At 38.2% G+C, this 19,193-nt stretch overlaps 1 protein-coding gene across 3 annotated transcripts; it reads right to left on the bottom strand.

Moving 5' to 3' along the window:
- Positions 1 to 307: 307 nt before the first annotated feature.
- On the bottom strand, positions 308 to 8,309 carry ttc14 (tetratricopeptide repeat domain 14). Of its 3 annotated transcripts, XM_027010697.2 has the most exons (14): positions 8,188 to 8,309; positions 7,663 to 7,798; positions 7,274 to 7,450; positions 6,675 to 6,796; positions 6,399 to 6,598; positions 6,240 to 6,324; positions 5,992 to 6,121; positions 5,745 to 5,900; positions 5,574 to 5,645; positions 5,326 to 5,445; positions 5,072 to 5,194; positions 2,595 to 2,712; positions 1,939 to 2,042; positions 308 to 1,754 (listed from the first exon to the last, which is right to left on the bottom strand). In XM_027010697.2, exons 3-14 carry the CDS (start codon positions 7,405 to 7,407, stop codon positions 908 to 910), a joined length of 2,211 nt encoding a protein of 736 aa, XP_026866498.2. In that variant the 5' UTR covers positions 7,408 to 7,450; positions 7,663 to 7,798; positions 8,188 to 8,309; the 3' UTR covers positions 308 to 907. The 3 variants fall into 3 exon arrangements, with proteins under 3 accessions (XP_026866498.2, XP_026866497.2, XP_026866499.2); XM_027010696.2 differs by lacking the exon at positions 7,663 to 7,798; XM_027010698.2 differs by lacking the exon at positions 7,663 to 7,798 and having other exon boundaries at positions 1,662 to 1,754; positions 1,939 to 2,023.
- Positions 8,310 to 19,193: the final 10,884 nt, after the last annotated feature.

Genomic DNA, 19,193 nt, shown 5'->3' on the forward strand with positions numbered 1-19,193 from the left:
AATGATGGCTCTATGAACATGTGGTGCCATTAAAACAAACGCTCAGCTGTATTAAGCCAAGGCTGCTGAATTAAAAGAGGTATTTAACTCAGATCCAATGACTGCACTCTTCTAGTAATTTCAGCATCACACAAAAACACAAACCTTTACATTTCTCATTAACAGAACATTACACAGTGCCTTACAGTGAAGAGTCAGTCTAGTCCACAGGCTGCTTGTATTCTGTTCTGCAGTATTTACAGCAAAGCTTAATATAATACACTGCCCTCATTGTGAAACTGAATACTTGAATACCATGCAAGTAGCATGACTGAAAACTGATAAGCCACTGTTTATTAGAATATGCACAAACATACATTTGTTTATCTGTAGTCTGAAGATTTTGCATTCCAAAACATTTGGCCAGAGAGATGAAAGAACACGTATACGGAAGACTCATGCTGCAAGTTTGTTAAAAATGAGCATATGTGGTTAATCTATTGGAAAAAGCTACAGTCAGTACATTTTCAGTTTGAATGTAAACCAAAATCTTCTCAATTAGTTATAAAATCAGCCAAGTTCTGCAAAGTAAAAAAAGTGATCAAAACAAACATATCAAATTCACCTAGGGTACATACTGACTGCAGCTTCAACTGTTTACCCTTACCTATCAATTTAGAGGGAGAAGTATCAGACTTGAAACTTAGTTTCCAAGAAGGTACAAATAAGCATTTGAAGTCATGTGCACTTAAAAGAAAGTATTTCATGGCATACAAAAATGAAAGACTCTCTCCCCATCTAAAAAAAACCCCCCAAGAAATTCTAACCAAAGAACTCTACTGTGTGGCATAGCCAACTAACTTTATTTAAAATCTCCCTTCAAGGCACAAGCAAGCAAGCAAGGAAAAACACTGAAATGGTAGTCATTTCATTTCTTCTGCTTTCTCTCTTTTTCAAATTCAGCTATCTGGTTAAATATATCCAGTAAATTGGCAGGTAAATCCTTCTTCTGGCTTCCTGCTGAAGCCCTATTCCCATCACCACTGCTTAGTCTGCGATCCTTTCCATCAGCCCCTCTGTTACTCCCACAATCCTCTCTGGCTCTGTCCTTGCGCTCACGCCCACCACCTTCTGACCTTTCCTCACTGGCAGCCTGCCAGGATGTGTCCTTCATGGGTCCATCCAATTTAAGGGAGTGCTCCGAGTAAGCTGAGGATAAGAAGTCCATTTTGCTGACGGCATGGCGTGAGCTGCCTGAACCTTCCTGGTGGCTCCTGATACTGTCGTCAGATATCCTGCGGGCTCTGTACGCTTCTCTTTCCCCGCCATTCACGCCAGTGAGCACCGGGTCCTCCGGCCGGTCACTAAACTGCCACCTGCCCTTCCCACTGTCAGCCTCGGGACTGCGTGAAGGACGATAGTCTTCAGACCTACCTCTGCTGTCTTCTGCTCTGTTCTTTCCATAAGAGCCCCTTGGATCCTCATCTCCACCCTCCTCGTCGATCAGTTTCGTGAGGGCTCCTTTGTGGTTGATGAAGGAAGCCGACGTGTTGGCAGGAACGGGGTAATGCTCCTCTTTGTCCTCGGTTGTCCTGTCGTCACGAGACGACACTCTCCGCTTGCGCTTCTTACTGCTATGTGACGACCGCCTTCGCTTGTGTTTCCGCTTTTTGGACTTTTTGCGGCTGGCTGAGAGCATGGAGTCGCCGCTGGAGGAATCGGAGCTTGACGATGTTACAGATGAGGAGTCTGATCGTCTCCTTTTCTTCTTCATTCTGGATAGAAATTATTTTGACACACTCAAACTGCATGAGTATCTTACATTCTCCTCTAAAGGTACGAAAATAAAAGTTTTTTTTTTTTTTTTTTTTAAGTAAAGGCAAATAGTAACTTTAAAGAAAACAAACATCAAAAATAAACCCCAAGTGCTGGGCCAGGCTCCAGTGTGCATGATATTACCTCTTTTCTTCTCTTAAGATCTTACGCAATTTCTCGGCACTCGTCTCTGTGGCCTGTGGCTTCTCTTCCCTAGCAGCCTCCTCAGCTTTCCGTTTAAGAGTTTTCTTTAAAGCGGCCAGTTGGCACAGTGAAAGTCAAAACCACGCAAGAGAGACCAATCATGCGTGCATGGAAGCATCAGGTCACGTCATGTTTTTGTAGTAGCGTTTCCGCACAGAAGTTCCGTCATATAAAACCATTGGTAAAAACAAAGAGACCATTTCAGCAGATAGAAAATACATTAGCAGGAGTTCGAAGCATCAACACAGGACGTCAAGAATATGAGAAAGCATTTTGCAGATATCAAAATGGCACAGTTACCAGTTAGCACAAGCAGCAGAATACAAACCAGTGGAGTTTCAGTCCAAATGGGATTTTCCAGAGATTCCATTTATGCCCACCCGGTGCAATTAGGATTCAAGGTCCCACAGCAATCAGGGTTCCAATGTCCCAGATCAGAGACACAAATGACAAAAATATTTCATCAGTGTAACAAAACACTTTCAGGCTGCCCTCAACTTCTGTAAAAACATTTCACAGCAACACATATGCTAAAGAATTCTAAACAAAATAATGCAAGCTTCACTTGCCATGAGCCTGGGGAGACACCAGCTCACCTGGATGAGTGCCTGAAGCTTCCTCAATGCGTCCTCTGCTTCCTGAAACGTGTTGTCCAAGGCAATCGCTTTCTTATAGAGCCCCTCTGCTGTGACCAGCTTTTCTTCTTCCTCCAGCCTGAAGAGATGACAAGTTCCTCACTCATTCACCAAAATAGTCACAACGTCATTTTTAAAATAACCAAATGTATTGCCAGAAACTGTCTCACAAAGAATTTATTGCTGAGCCAGATGACTATAAGCTTAGTTTGAAGCCTGGACTTTCTTTTCCCCAAAAGTTGCTCATTTTCTGCTGCAGTACATTGCCATGGCAACTTTTACTGTATGTCTAACTTGTTCCAGGGCAGGTTAAATTCAGAATAATGCACCATAAACAACCTAGGCCAATCAGCTGTCAGATTCTCTGGTGTTGAAAATGTAACTTTCCAATTTATTCTGTGGAGAATGGCCTCAATATTATTTAAAAATCATCTGCATTAGAACAAAGACAAACATACCTCTCCAACTGATATTGGGTTATTCACTATTTAGATTAACTGCAATCAAGTTAGTTTATTGCTATTTGTTTTTGTAAAGGTTGGTCATATAGAACTCAAAGGCCCAAAATTTGAAAGAAATGCTGGAATACTATGATGGGTGGTATACGACACTCTGTTTACACCAACTATTATGGATAACAGATTGAAACATTGGGCAAACATGGGTATTACTGTATAGTATCCTCAGCTTTCAACAACTCAACAAACAATTTGGGGAAACAAGATCTCTTTAGATACCTTCAACTGAGACTTTTTAAAATATTAAAACAGATGGAGAGGAAGGGCTGTCTGATTAGGATGCTCACTGATGCACACATAAGGTAAGACTAATAGAACACCAATTTCCAGACTTTTCTCATCTCTACAACTGCAACGAGGTCTCTCTACAGCTTATGTTAAATCAAGATGGGAGAAAGGAGCTAACAAAATGATGACTTGTCATATACATGTAGGACACCAACACAAAAGTTCAGGCTTTAGGAGGGAATTTACCTGGGAAAATACTTTTAAGATTTTTCATTGCTCCCAAAATTAAAAGACTACAAAGCAACATTAGAGCAGGTGCAGTGTTGACAGTGTGGCAATATCTGTGTCACATTTTTTGGGAGTGCTCTATTACTTCATTATGTGTAGATGTGGTAACGAATATTGGATCAATAACCAGCTTAGAGCTTCACTTCAACGTCAGTGTAGTCTATATGGGAAACCTGCCGTCTGCATGAACAAAGTGAGATAGATATTTGTTCCAATTATTATTAGCATGTAGTTAAAAATACAAAAAAAATAAAAAATTAAATCAATCAATCACTAGTAATTGGCTGAAGATGGAACCTCCAATGATCCTAAAATGAACAGAAATAGTTCAAGAAATTTGCGTCATGGAACGTCTCACTTTCATTGAGACATGCCACTGAAAACTGGAAAAAAGTATTTGAATCAGTAATTAATTAGTTATTTTTTTGTTTTCTTCAAAATACTTTGCTTTAATTATGTCTATATCTATGCCACAAACCTAAGCCAGTGTATTTGTAATGGACATCTATAGACACAAGACACATAGACCTTGATGCTGTAAACCGCTTTGACCTTTGCCTCCACTGTGGTGACCCTGCCTTTTAATCCTGGACCCGTTTGTTTCATTGTTTTCTGTTAACATTCACTCGTAATTTTACTAATAACTAAAAAAAAGTATTTTTAAAAATTCCATGTATTTTTATAGGAACACAAGTTGTGAGAAATTTCCCAAGAATGCTATGGATATTTTGGAGCGGCTGACCAGGTCTGGGCCATTTCTGGTGTTTCTTTCCCCAATTTGCTGAAAGTCAATTTTACAGTTAGATCAAGCCTTTATACTGCAGGGATTGCAACTAAAAATAATTAAGAAAATATGTGGCTTACAAACCATCAATTTGTATAGAGAGTAATGTTATATAAAGTAATTAAAAAATAGCCAATGTTTAGCCATTAATTATGCTCTTTAAGTAAATTATCACCATTATGTAGGGCAATATACAAACCTATGGATCATCGTAGTTGACAATTTTCTTACAGCATTCATTAATACTTCTTGCTATTATAACTGTTTTAGCCTACAAGCATTACTCGCATTTACACAGTAGGCTAGGATTTCCTCTACTGAAAACTAAGCCACTCAAATTTCACATTATCATTGGCTATTTGCCACAAAAGCCACATTTTTATGTACATATTACAGTGAATTAATCTTAGTGCAAATATCTAAACCTGGGTAAACAAAGAAAGTTGTTAAACATCGTTGCAACATAACAAGTGCAAGTGCAACTAACTTAAGTTTTTAAAAGCTGGAACTTAATCAGAAACCCCAGCTAAGTTGAACATGCTTCATGAAAAAGAACCCTGGCCCAGCCAGCTTGTGTGTGCAAGGAATGCAGGATGTAATACTATTCCTGGGCAACTTACTGGCCACCTCGCTCCACTAGAGTTTGGCAGAGATACTTCTTGGCATTGCGGTGGGTGGGGCAGGTGTCAAGGGCCAGCTCAAAGTCACTGATGGCTTTTACCAAGCTGCCTTTGGTTGCATACCTGCATTAGGTAAAGGGTCCATGCAAAAGAGTTCTGAAGAATGGCGCAGAGAAATCCTAACAGCTCAAGTTTCACATTTTTGTTTCTCTTAGCTGTTTTCTTTTTGTTTTTCTTAGCAGGCGGCAGCTTACAGAGCCCCACGTGCGACGAGAGCCTCAACATTGTTGGTGTCAATCTCTAAAGCCTTATTGTATTCATTCATGGCTTCCACATGTCGTCCTGACTTGAAATGATCCACACCAGCTTTCACACTAAGAAACAAGAAACAGGCATGATCTGAAACTTGTTTTGACAATGAGATCATAAGAATGCTCAGGGTTGTGTTCGTTTGTGTTTTTCTCAAGACATGACTGTCTAGTGAGAGTGACACTGTACAAACCATTTTAAGGCCCAGGACGCAGATTGCTTTTTCCGAATTGCACTTGCAAAATCATCTTCCTTAAAATGTTTACTATTTAAAAAAAGAAAAGAAAAATAAATAAATTAAAACGTTGCATATTACACTCAGAATTACAACATCTATCCACAGGATATATGTGGGAGTCTTTACCTCTGCAAACCTCTCATCAGTGAAGGAGATTTTGTATCAATAATTCCAAGATTGCCAAGCAGATAATCCACATTGGAAGGGTTGGAGAAGCCAAGCGAACTCTCCAGCAGCCTCTCATATGTCTCGCTGCTGTCACTGGCCACCTTTTCTCCACGGCTGAACCAAGAGGGCAGGAAAAGAGGGCACTAAGTGTGGAACCACATACAGGTGGCAGAGGAACCTGGCAAACACTCAACCTGTGTCTTACATGTAGTGCAGTGGCAGCTCCTCCTTGCTAATTACACCCAGTTTGATTTTGTTGAAGTTTGGAGCCAGTGAGGAAGAGTAGAGAGAGATCGTCAGCTTCTCATGATAACGGTCTATGTCCTTCACGCCGGCTGCACCAAATGAAATTATATAGGTTAACAACAAGAGTCAAATAAAAAAGTCTGATCCTACTTTTTAAATCATTAACTCTCTAGGATGATATTAATCTAAATTTATAATGTGCAATACCTCTAATCAAATCCCCAATTAGAAAATATGACAAGGGATCATCATGGTTTCCAGATGATGGTACATCTCGTATAGGACAGAGGCCCTGAGAAAATTAACATAATTTTGAGTAGGATTGAAACTGCTTCTGTTAACCCTAAACAAAAACCACAATCCTACCGTAATCTCTAGGTCTTCAATATCCCTCTCCAGGCCACCAGCCGTGCAGATTAGACTAACAAAGAAACCAAAGTCTCGGATTGATGTAATCCTTCCTATAACCATGTCTCCTCGCTCCACGTCTCTATAGAAAATATCCCTCCTCTCTTCATATGGGACGTCCATGAATTGCTCCAGTGGGGGAATGACAGCATACAGTTCTGCAACATTAGTAAACTTCATCAGCAGCATTCTTCACATACATTATAACCAGCTTTGTCTGTCCGTGTAAGCAACCTTGTGTTGCTTCTTGCCAGTCATCCTCTTCTGGTGCTGTGAACTTCCATGAGGGGGCAAACAGAAGGTCTGCCTTCCTTGCAATGAACTGCTCCACAACAGGGCTGTCATCTTCTTTATCCCTTTTATATCGGTTAGGGGGTCAAATATCGTAAAATAAAACACACAGTCACACACTACAAAACATCCAGTCTTTTTCCTGAAAAGACCTGTTTCTGAATGTTTATACAGAACAGCAACTCTCTGTATTGCCCATTAGCCTTTTGTCCTTTCTTGCTCTTTAAAACTGCTAAAATTTTAAGTCCTATATATATATATATATATATATATATATATATATATATATATATATATATATATATATATATAAAAAAAATCAAATCAATGCAAAGTGTTTTTTTAAGTGCACAAAAGGTTTGACTCCAATTTATGAGAAAACCAGAACATTTATCTTACAGTCACTTCTACTAATAAACTTTCAAACATAGTTAACATAATATTTAAAAGCTACAAAGTTGTTTTGTTGGATTGTGCTGCATTTCATATTAGTTATACATCACTAGCTTTAAAACATGAATCAACAAAGAAACAACTCCTACCTTTGGTTCACAGATTTGGCAAGGTCAGCCGCAACATACTTAAAGTCTGGATTTTCACTCTGCTCACATTTTAAAAGAGAAAACAAATTTGGTCCATGACATGAAACGGATTGCCTCAGCAAATCTCTATCCATGGTCAATGACGGACTCCCAGTGGGCTGTTATGATCACATCACCCTAACGGGAAAAGAAACGTTCAAATTAGTTTGGAAAGGCAACTGCTAAATATAAACTCTGCAAAGTATGTAAACTGTCTTCTGAATGTTTTCCAGAAATAAAATGCTAAACGGTACAGCTTAATTAAGACGAATACAAAACACTACGAACAGCACTTGTGAAAAATCATATAACCACATGTAGTCAGACAGCTAGCTCTTGCGAACACTTACTTTTCCACAGAGATAAAATTCATGAATAATCCGAACACAAGTATCGCAGCGGTGCAAACATTTGTAACCTCCGGTCCTTTATCAGGGGCAGTTTACCACAGACACCAGTTACCACACCGCATCGTGAATGGTAGGCCTAGGCGTAGAAGGCACCCTTCATGCTCCAAACACTAATTAAAGTAGATCGGTACCACCATACACATACGTCTGCGAAGACGATCTAAACTAACTAGCTAGCTAGCTACCACATACAGCTGAATTTAATGCGTAAGTACTTATCCTAGCCACCTAGCTAACTCTCCATATGGAAGCATTAGCTAGCTGTTATTTCGATTGTGCGCTGGATTAAAACATCTCGGAAGCCAGCTAGCAAGTTAATTTCTCTTTACCACTTTACATACGCAACGAAACACGATGCCAGCCAGCCCTCTGTAGCTCACGAAGGCTACAAGGTGGTAGCATCGCATAGCATAAGGTAGCAGCTCTAGACAGTCTATTTTGGACACGTCACAGCAAAGTCTGTACCTTCAGATATTTCATTTGTAGGGTTCTTCAACATTGTAAATGAAATTTGTTGTCTTTATCACGAGCTTGCAACGGACTACACGTTCACGGAAAAGAATAAGAAACCGTGGCAGGAAGCTAGCTAACTAGCTAGATAGGTCGGACAATCACAATAAAGGTCCTAAATCAGTAGTCATAATAAAAGTCTCAACTTTTTTTTTTGGCGGCGTCCTATATTATAATGAATATTTTACGCTGCCTCCACATACAATTTAACATATTTATGCATGCTCTTAAAATACAGAATAAATACAGGAAAAGAAAAAAAAAATCTTTCTAAGGTATAATACTACCTTTACATTTGCTTGGTGTGACATCACAATAAGCAAATTTAAGCAGCTTGTGGAATGGAATGCATTCTGTAAAGAATGCTTTCTTGCATGATAGAGTGACGCATGATATATGTGGATCAGCAAAGGGAAAATCTGTTTTTATGGTTTTATGGTGTAGGTGAATACTTGATTCTGACTGACTGGTATGTGTTGTAGGAGGAGGTTTGGGTTGTATCCATGGTAAAATCTCAAATATCAGAAGATGATACTACTCAAGATAAAGTCAATCGTTTTTTCTCTGTCAGTTATGTCTTCATAAATATTTGTTTATGTAGTGACCATGGTATAAGCAGGTTAATCCACCTCAAGACATGTATATGATTTTAAGACATTCCACGGGGGCAACCTCCAATTCACATCAGGTGGTTCTTTGCCTCTGCAGCCATGCATGGTAAGGCACAGGTTATAATATGTTAATCCTCACACTCAAGCCTTCAACCAGAGGCCTGGGAGTTTGATGGCGGGGCACAGAATTCTCACTGTTGCTAGGATTGCACTCTACTGGACAGATGATGTTATAATTCCTGGGATGAGTCAGCCCCAAGTGTCCAACCTTCACATTTTCTCAATTTTTTCTTTCTTTCCCTGGTATTTTCCAACTTTTCTTATATCTAACTTTGGATGTTTCCTTTCCTTGGGACTGCTACATCCATTACCACTGCTGTTTCCTTTATCTTATCACCATGCCTGGTTGGGTCGTCATTACTTGCTTAGCTGTGTGGATCTGGATACGCACACAGTCGTTGCCTTGTTGTTATCCACCGCTCTGTGGTTCCCCTCATATGCCTCTCATTATCCAGTATTTTATTGTTCCTCTCATATGCCTTGCATATATTCCTGTATATAGTATTTGCCAATTGCTTGTAACTCAGTGGTTCACCCACCAGCAGCTTGCATCTTAATACAAGGTACTGGATTGTCTCAGAGGCTACATTACACAGTCTGCATCTTGGGTGTTATTTGACCTAGTGCTTTGTGTTTGATCTTGTGCTACCATGTGTATGTTGCACTGTCCTTTAATCCTATCTTTTCCAGAGAAATTAACAACTCTGAGACGTGTACCAGGCTTAGAGGACTGCTATAAAAAACATGAAGCTTGGTGATTAAGGTACTTGACTAGTAATCAGTTGCTGGTTGAAGGCCCACAATGAAGTTGCCACTGTTGGGCCCCTGAGCAAGGCTTATAACCCTCAATTGCTCAAGTTGTACTCAGTCCTAATTGTAAATTTAGTGTCAGCTAAATGCCATAAAATGCATGGCCATGTAGACATACATACACACACACACACACACACACACACACACACACACACACACACACACACACACACACGCACACACACAATGACAAACACCAACACAGACATGGGGAGGAGTTGAGTAGGAGGGGGCTGTGCTGTGACATAAACTAATTCCAAGATTTTTGCATTAGGATAATCAGTCATTGATGTTTCTGATAAACATTCTATGTCTGATTTCCCCAAACCCCCAAATCCAGTGCAGCAAAAAGATTGTTATATAGTGATAATTGTTTCTTTCATTAAAAAAAGTAAGGAAAAAAAATCAAGATTATAAACTGCATTTAATTTACAGTGGTGGACAGTTTCTAAAAATATAATAATAGAAGTTTAATATGTTAAGTATATTCTCATACCCAGAGTAACTGTCCAGACCAAATTGCATGGACATACACAAAAAAGAAAAAGGTTTACACAATTATTAAAAGCTGAATATTAATGGTAGTGCCACCAGAACATTCTTTTGTAAAAATCTGTTCCGATATAAAGGTGGTTTAAGCTGTTTTTTAAAAAATACACAATGGTTTCAGTGACAAACTCTAAATGCATTTCAGCAGAACCCTCATTTCTGTCTGAAACAGATTATTCAGGTTATCAAAAATCTATCCTGCCTTTCTAATGGAATTTTCAGGAGGCAGAACCTTTAATATGTATCTTTGTGTGAATTTCATTTGCACATTTTCCACACTATCCACCACAGAAAGTTACCATGCTGGTATTACTGCTACCATGTAGCCTCACAGGTACAGAGGCACAGAATTCCGCAGAATTCTGGCATGTCTGCAAATTAAGGCAATAGTGGTAGACAATGCCATTCAATGTGTCTTATAAGAAACATTCCACTCATATTTAGTTATATTTTTATCCAGGAGAAAACACAAGCTTCATTAACTTTGAATTTGGCTAAATGTCAACTTGGTAAGGTTGTAGTTAATTACCTGGGAAAGCAAGTTGGACAGGTTCAAGTTCATCCAGTTCTGCAAAAGTGCAGACCATACGAAACAGAATCTCAGACAATTCCTTGGTATGGCAGGTTATTACCATGGGTTTTGCAGAATCTTTTCTGATATGGTTTTATTTTAGACCAATTTACTTTGTTGTTTGAGAGTTTGTTTGGAGTAATGAGTGTCAGATTGCACTTCATTCTGTGAAATTGTTATTTAGTAGTGCTCTTGTGCTTTCTGCTCCAGATTCTGTGTGACCGTTTAAGATGGATGTAGATGCCAATGCTACAGGGGTTGGTGCTGTCCTTTGCAAGAGGATTCAAGAGTATAGATCATCCTGTGGGCTACTTTTCTAAGACATTTGTGAAACTTCATCTTAACTAATAGCACAAAAAACCAAACTAAAACTTCCCAAACAAAACCAGAAAACAGGGAGGAACTTTAATGGCTAAGGGGAGCCTTGGGAGAGAGACAGACTTGAGAGAGGAAAACTAGAGAAGGGAGGGGATGTGTAAAAACACAGACACCCTGGCAGAGCAGAAGAGAGGTGTAGCACAAGGGCTCACAGTCCTTGATACTCAAAGTTACCAGCTAGGCGTTTGGCTCAAAACTTTAGCAAAGACCCAATACTGAGAGACTGGGTCACTGGGCTTATATAGATCTAGCTGTTAGGCATCAAGCCTGATTAGTAATGTGCCTGACTCGAGGCCTCCCTCTGGTGGCCAGAGGGGGCCTTGGCCTGGTGCCAACCCTTACACACATAAAACAGTCAGTACATAGAAGATTACTGGAATATGCTCACCCTCAACCCTGTAGTTTTTTTTTCTAATAAAATCTACATAAATTAAATATGTTAGCAAATTATTGATTCAGCAATGACTCAGCAACATACTTAGAGTATAACCTTTTTTTTTTTACTGTCATACTGTTACTGAAATATATATTTTAAGCTAAAATCTGGTAGTTCACTGAGAACCAGTTCTTCCTCTGGAGAGGGTGGAGTTTGGAGACCAATAATTTTTAGGAGTCAAATTTCTATCAGTCAACACTTTCAGTCAACTTTGTTAATTCTATAACTTGATGCGATGTGCACTTATAAAAATTTCAGTTGTTAAGCTCTTTATCCTCAGCTGGAGCTTTCATACTATCAATTTACAGCAAGATGCTTCAATTTACTTTACTTTTAGGATGTTTTGTAGTGCTTAATGGGCAAAATGCAACAACTGCTTGTAAGTTCATCTTCATTCCCTATATCTATATACAGCAATGATGTTACTGCAAGTAATACTGTAAAATAACAATAACACACTTATACCTTAATAAAGTTCATATCTATCTGATATTATCAATCCAATATTGTGTGTAGATATTTTGCTTGTGTTGTTAAGTAGTGTCAAGGATAAAATTATTACCTTCGAATTTAAACAGTTGCCTTTGCCTTCTCAGCATTATTTAATCATTCAATCAGTCATATGCTGGTATTCATGAATTTATGAACATAGGTTCCTAATCAAGGCACCTACAGCCTCCGTTGTCACTTTGCAGAAATGTTACATAATAGTTACACCATAACAGTCTAATAGTATACTAGAATAACAGTATAATAGTTAGATCATACAATATTAAAAAAAGATTGTTTAAAAAACATTACCTATAAATCTACATTTTCCTTGTTATAACTTGCGGGTAGCTGTGTATACTGCATAAACAGGGGCTTTCAAATAATTATTCATCACCTGCTAAACCATTTGTTTTCTGCAAGGTAATCTCAACAGTAAATACTTAGGAGCAGTGGTGCTGTTTTAGTCATTTCCAATTGAGTTTTTAATTTGGATTGTCCAGTATTTAAACTCTTTGGAAAGCCTGACAAGCAAGACAAAGACATAACATGAGATGCCACCCAATGCTGGGAAAAGTTTCTTTCTCTTCATGTTTTTCTAATCCTGTTCTAATCCAGAATCTGTTGTCTGTGCTAATATAAGCACCTTGTCAAATAAATGCTGTAATACTAGATCTGATACATAGATCAAATGACTATGTGTGCAAAGCTATGTGTGTAATGAACATAGTTATATGAGCTATATGGTACACCAGTAAGAAGCTTACAAAAATAGTTGACATACTCACAGAGCAGAAACTAATTAATCTTCTGAGACCCAGGAGACCCACAAAAGATTCCAAAATCTCCTCTTTTGAGAATGTGGTGTCTCATATCTAACATTTGTTGCCTATTTCCTTTAAGGGAAGTATTTAGATCTAGTCTATTCCTGTTGAACTGCTCATTTAATGTGATGAAGTTGCACTTGTGAGAAAATGGAGGAATATTCATATTGAGGGAGAGTCATTGTGTGGTTGACGATTACTCTTCTTATGGATCAACGACATCACTGAGATGTTTTCAGTCATTTTGTCAAAGTTCTGAATTGTTGTCATGTTTGATTGTGGTATAAGGTTGCATTCATTATGAGAAATCTTGAATTCTGTGTAAATATCCAAGCAATATGTACACTCCCGTATCCAAATATCATGGTAAATATGACAGACAGATAAGACTCAAAGCCTTTCTTACTTTTCTCTAACAGATCATTTCCATAAAGAGCAGGTATGTTTTGGTTTCTGCTTTTTGTTGTTGTTGTTGTAATTCTTCAGGTGGTGATGTCTGTAGACACTGTCATTCTTCCCAGCACAGTGCGGGCACTGCAAGTTTTTCCTTCCTTGACTGATGGATGGCAGGTGGGCTGTCAGGCCCTCATCCATGAACACCTATGCACGTTTAGCTTTCTTCGACAATTTATCGCAGACCCAGGCGGTGTTAAGTTGTTCTGAATTCAGTGTAATTACCATTAATTATAAATGAATTCACCTATGCAATTGCTTCCCGTGACATCTATTCATTCCTTCTGATTGTGTATTTTAGAGCTGATATTTTTGTGTATTATCTTCTGGCATTGCTGATGTTTCATTGGTTTTCTGAATTTCTGTCTGTGGTTTGTCATTTTAAGCTATCACATGGTATTTTTTTGAACTAAGGAGTTTGTTAGGTTTTCAGATAAACTGTGTGTTTTTAAAATAAACTCTGCATTTCAGTCATTGAGGCCTGGCATTGCTTGTAGGAGAGCGCTCAACTGAGCCTAACAGAGCTTTCATTGGTTGAGCCACTTTCCCATCATGCCAGTCATGACACAAAAATAGATATAGTCTCATTGACAGTAAGTGCTTTAAACTGACAGGAATGTGCATTTAAAAAACAATGTCAGAAAAGTTATTTGTTCTAATGAATGTGGAGTGAATGTGGATTACATTGTATGCGGATCTCAGACTAACTGCTGCCAATGCAGGTTTATAAAACCAGTTAGGGCACCTTTTACTCTAAGCCCTATTCAGAGATTTCCAAATTTGGTTGTGCTGAAGGAAAAAAAAATACAGTGACTCTATTTTGAGTGATCCTTTTTAGATTAAATAAACACTCAGTAACATATCAATGATGTAGCATCTGAATGCATTCAGTAGATTTATCAAGAGACTTAATTAAACATGCAAATAAGATTTTTAATAATCTATTAAATTCAGTTGTTTTTCACTTTCTTTGGACTGTCCAAGTTCATATCTGTAGATGTTAACCTGAGAAGTCACCAAACATGTAACAGGTATAATACATACCATCTTAGCATACTCAGCAAGCAGTTATAGACATGTTGAGGTTTACTTGTGAGTAAACCTGATTGCAATTGCATCCAAACTCTGGTTTATTTATTATAACGATACACATACTCTGTTGAGAGTTTATTAATCATCAATAAAGGACCACTCAAAATAAAATGTTACCAAATATCCTTTTAATGGCTGGAAATTGTACATTAGAGCTAGATGGATCCCATATGAAAGTAGAAATATAGGCTTGGACAGTCCAGAAAATATTCAGTGCAACAGTCAGTGTTCTAGAATAGTAGATAACTGGCCATAGTTGACCATTGGAAAAGGATGCCTCCAAGATCTTGACTGCTTGCATCCATACTCATGATAGTTGACTTGTGGTCATCAAAGAAGGTTAGGGCTTGAACCTTAAATATCATGTATTGGATAATTGAGAAAGCTTGCGCTAGTGTCGAACACCACATATACACTATGTCTGCATTCAGGAAGTCATTTAGTGGCCTTGCCATATTTTTTTTCTGATTATGTGCTATCACTGTACCTTGTTGGCTTGTCTTTGTTTGCTTGTCTGTCTGAATTTGGCAGTCTGACAGAATCTTTGCCTTGTTTTTTTTCCACTACTCTCTGTGGTTCCTCCCATTTAGACTTGGGGATGTCTAGCTCATATACCTTGCACATGTTTCTATGTATGATCCCTGCCACTCCAATGCGTCACTCAGTGTAGTATGTCCCCATCAGTAACTTGCACCCTGCTGCTGGGTGTTGGATTGTCTTTCAGGGCTGAGGCAGACTGTGCAAAGGAGTTCCTGAAATACAAATATGCAACTTGAATCCATTTTGCGAAAGTCACATTTCATGCGGGTGTAGAAAGTCGGTATAGCAAAAAAAACAAACTAAATAAAATAAATAAATTTTTATATATATATATATATATATATATATATATATATATATATATATATATATATATATATATATATATATATATATATAATGCCTTAGTATATCATCTTTAGAATATCTGAATATAAATAATTAAATAATTTTACACCATTCTATGAAAGTCTACGAGCAGACAATTCTTTAATTAATAATAAAAATGTGCAAAATTTATAGTGATAATTTGTCTATGTACCTGTGATAGTCCTGATCTAAGCTTCATCATGTGATAAATATGTACTAGAAATTGTACATTGATGATTAATACATTCTCGGAGTATCTGTAAAATTGTCTTGAATGAATCATAGGAGAGTTTGGATGCAATTGCGGTCATGTTTCATACACCAAGCAGTACTCACAATAGGAAAGGTTCAGACCAATACATGATCAGACCAATACAGTCAAAACAAGAATCAGTAATGGGAAGTACAGATAGAAGGTCAAATATACCAGGGATACAAGAGATATGCAATTAGAAATACAAAGCTTTATGAACACAAGTGAGTTATTCTTGAGTGTGAGGGTTCAGTCCTTTTAAGCATAGCCTTGATCAGTTGCAGGTGAGGTGAATAGGAATAGGTCATAATTAGGGTCATAATTAGAGAGGGCAAATCTTAAACACAGGGATGTGGTTACACACAAAAATATAAACAGAAATGCATGTGCAGTGTTGCCATGGAAAACAGTGACAGGAGAATGGGGCGGTATGTGGCATCATCTGTCCCAACAATGCCGATGGTGGGATTGTGGCAAACATATCAACAACCTGTCAGAGAAGCATATGAATACACTGAAGTAAATATTTTGAAAATGTACTGTCAATACAATATTTATATTAAGTAGATGTGTTGTTTATATGTGTTATATGAAGTAGACTTAAAGGGAACCTATTATGTTTATAATTTTTGGGGACTACTTGAATAGATTTACATGCTTAAATTTTTTTTTTTTTAATTACTTTTCTCATATGTCTTTTCACCCTCTGAAATGCTCTTAGAGACATGAAGTTCTCTGTATGTGGGCAGACTTTGGCATAATACATGTGTAAAATACTGGGGAGATTTAAAATTTAGTAAGCAAGTTAAGTGAATTGTGATCAAAACATTACAGTGTGTAATCAAAAATCCACCCCCACACTTGAACACTGTTCAACATCTAGTCATCAAACAAACAAACAAACAAACAGAAAAATCATATTTATACAAAACATTGGATAAAAGTAGCCCTGCAGCTGAATAAACCTGCAGTTGCCAAGTCAGCCTCATTAGCCGAGAAACTTGCAGCTGAGCACTGGGACTACAGTTTAGCCACAGTCACCAACTCCACACCAGAAGACTCATAGCAGCTACCTTGTTTGCTTTAGTCAGATAGGCTTGTGAATCTACAGCTTGGAGTTGGATCAAATCAACCTATCTTAGCTCATTTATATTTTTCTCATGACCTTTAGGTGGTGCTATTGTTTCACTGTTGAATTGTTCCATTTGTTAGTATTGCTTGGTAATAAACATGACTGTGACTGAATCCAAACTCTCCTGATTCATTCAGAGATACACAATACACAATCACAGATACACCAAGGTTCTACAGATACACAATTAGGACCTACCGAATAATCAGGAACTAAAGAGTTCCAAACTAAAAAATCCATCCATAGTTTTGAGGACATCAATAACTGTGAATTACACAAACATAAAGAACAAAGTCATCATCAGTAATTACAGAAATACGACCAGTAATTGCAAATTCATCAGTAACTACAGATTAATTACAGATGCAAGTACATATCAGAACAGCTCAAACAGCTATTGATCACCCATCAACAAATTAAAACACACAAATATTATCTACATTCATATCAGTAATTATTAATTTTTCAAAAATTGTTACAGATTGAACAAATGCAACATTGGCAGCCCAATCATCTACAGTTCCAACATTAACCACAGCTTCCATATCTACAGTTCAAACAATTCGACAAACAACAGCCAGAGATTCAGGTATACATTCAACATTTACAGATCCAGTATCAGTGACCTACCACCATAGTCTTTAAGTACAGATGCAGCAAAAATGCATATGCTGTGTAATGTGACAAAAGCCCTATAAATCAATCATTATCTGCACTTACAGCTACAGATGCTATAGAATTTACAAATGAAATTGTCTATGCATACACCAAGAACGCATATAACTAGTTTATCAATTATTACAGGCAAATCAACTACATTTGTATCTTCCGCTACATCACTAAAACTGACATTTACCTTCTCACCATATTCAACTTGAATACCAACAGGTACCTCTTCAACAGCTACAGTTCCAGCACTCTCTTTTCAACCACCACCAACGACAGAGCAACAGTCAACACCTACAGTTTCACCAGCCACGAATGCAGTTTCTGCAATTAAAAATATTTACCCCTACATCAACATCTGTATCACAAGCATCTATCACCACTTTAACAACCACTTCTATAACACCAACATATACAGCCTCAACATCTACAAATCAAACATTAACAAGTCCCTCACCACCAGCCACAACCATAACTATAACCTCTCCTCTAACAACCAGCGTGCAACCAACAATTCCCAGCACAACTGCTCCTCTAACAAACAGCACTCCACAAATGTCTTCTCTTACAACACCAATCCTTCCAGCAACACTCATCACAACCACTCCAACACCACCAGTTCCAAGAACAATCGCTACCATAACCATCCCTCTAACTGCCAACACTTCACCACTGTCCACTATAGCCATTCCTCTAAGAACAGCCACCACACCAACAACCTCTCCTACAACTCCAATCCCTCCAATATTAAATACAACCACCCCTACACCATTAGCAACCACAAATTCACTAAAAACAACCAACACCACAAACTCCCCTCTAACCAGCACTGCATCAAAACCAATTCCCTTCCCAACAAGTCCTCTATCAACAACAGCCTCCTCTGTATCAACAACTTCTCCTACACCTGAAACCCCTCCAACAACATTCACAACCACAACTCCACCAACAACCATCACCGCAAACACCCCTCAAACCAGCACTCCACCGACATCATTTCCAACCACAACCACAACCACTACCACTCCTCTAACAACTGCCCCCACTCTACAGACACCTTCAACAAATAAAACCCTTCAAACATTAACAACCGTCACACTAAGCACAATCACAAATTCACCAACAACCAGAACCACAAACACTCCTTTCATCAATACTTCAACATCAAATCTCACCACAACCACTCGTTTAACAACTGCCTCCACTCTACCTTTTACCACCACAAATACATCTTCAATCATAACTGCCACACCTCCACCAACAATGTCCACCTCAACTACCCTTCCAAACACAACAATCCTCACTACAACTATCCAACCGACATCAGTGTCCACCACATTCACCTCCCAATCAACAACCCACACCACAGCCACCCTTCAAACAACCACAAACCCTCCACCAACTATTACTACCACCACGACCACCACTGTCACACCTCCACCAACCACAGATATCACAACTTCAACTCTAATGATAACCACCAGCTTATCTACAGTTCACCCTACATCTGCAACAGTGACACCTTCAGTTCAATCATCCACTGTTCATACAACAGCTCTAGTAAATCTAAAGCCCTGCTGCCATCAGCTCCACTGACATGTACTGCTTGTCCTATACTAATCCTAGAATTATCCAATCATTTTCTTTATTACAAACTATAAAAGAGCATTTTTACTTACAGAACATGTGATGATATTAACAATGTACATTTTTAATTTAATAAGT

Source organism: Electrophorus electricus, chromosome 26 (assembly GCF_013358815.1).
Source record: "Electrophorus electricus isolate fEleEle1 chromosome 26, fEleEle1.pri, whole genome shotgun sequence".
Taxonomy (NCBI): Eukaryota; Metazoa; Chordata; class Actinopteri; order Gymnotiformes; family Gymnotidae; genus Electrophorus; species Electrophorus electricus.

Excerpts from the sequence above, each read along its gene's own strand:
- ttc14 (XM_027010696.2), bottom strand. The coding sequence starts at position 7,407 with ATGGATAGAGATTTGCTGAGGCAATCCGTTTCATGTCATGGACCAAAT. Across the intron at positions 6,797-7,273 it reads GCCAAATCTGTGAACCAAAG|GGATAAAGAAGATGACAGCC; the intron begins GTAGGAGTTGTT and ends CCGATATAAAAG. Across the intron at positions 2,713-5,071 it reads CTAGTGGAGCGAGGTGGCCA|GCTGGAGGAAGAAGAAAAGC; the intron begins GTAAGTTGCCCA and ends TCATCTCTTCAG.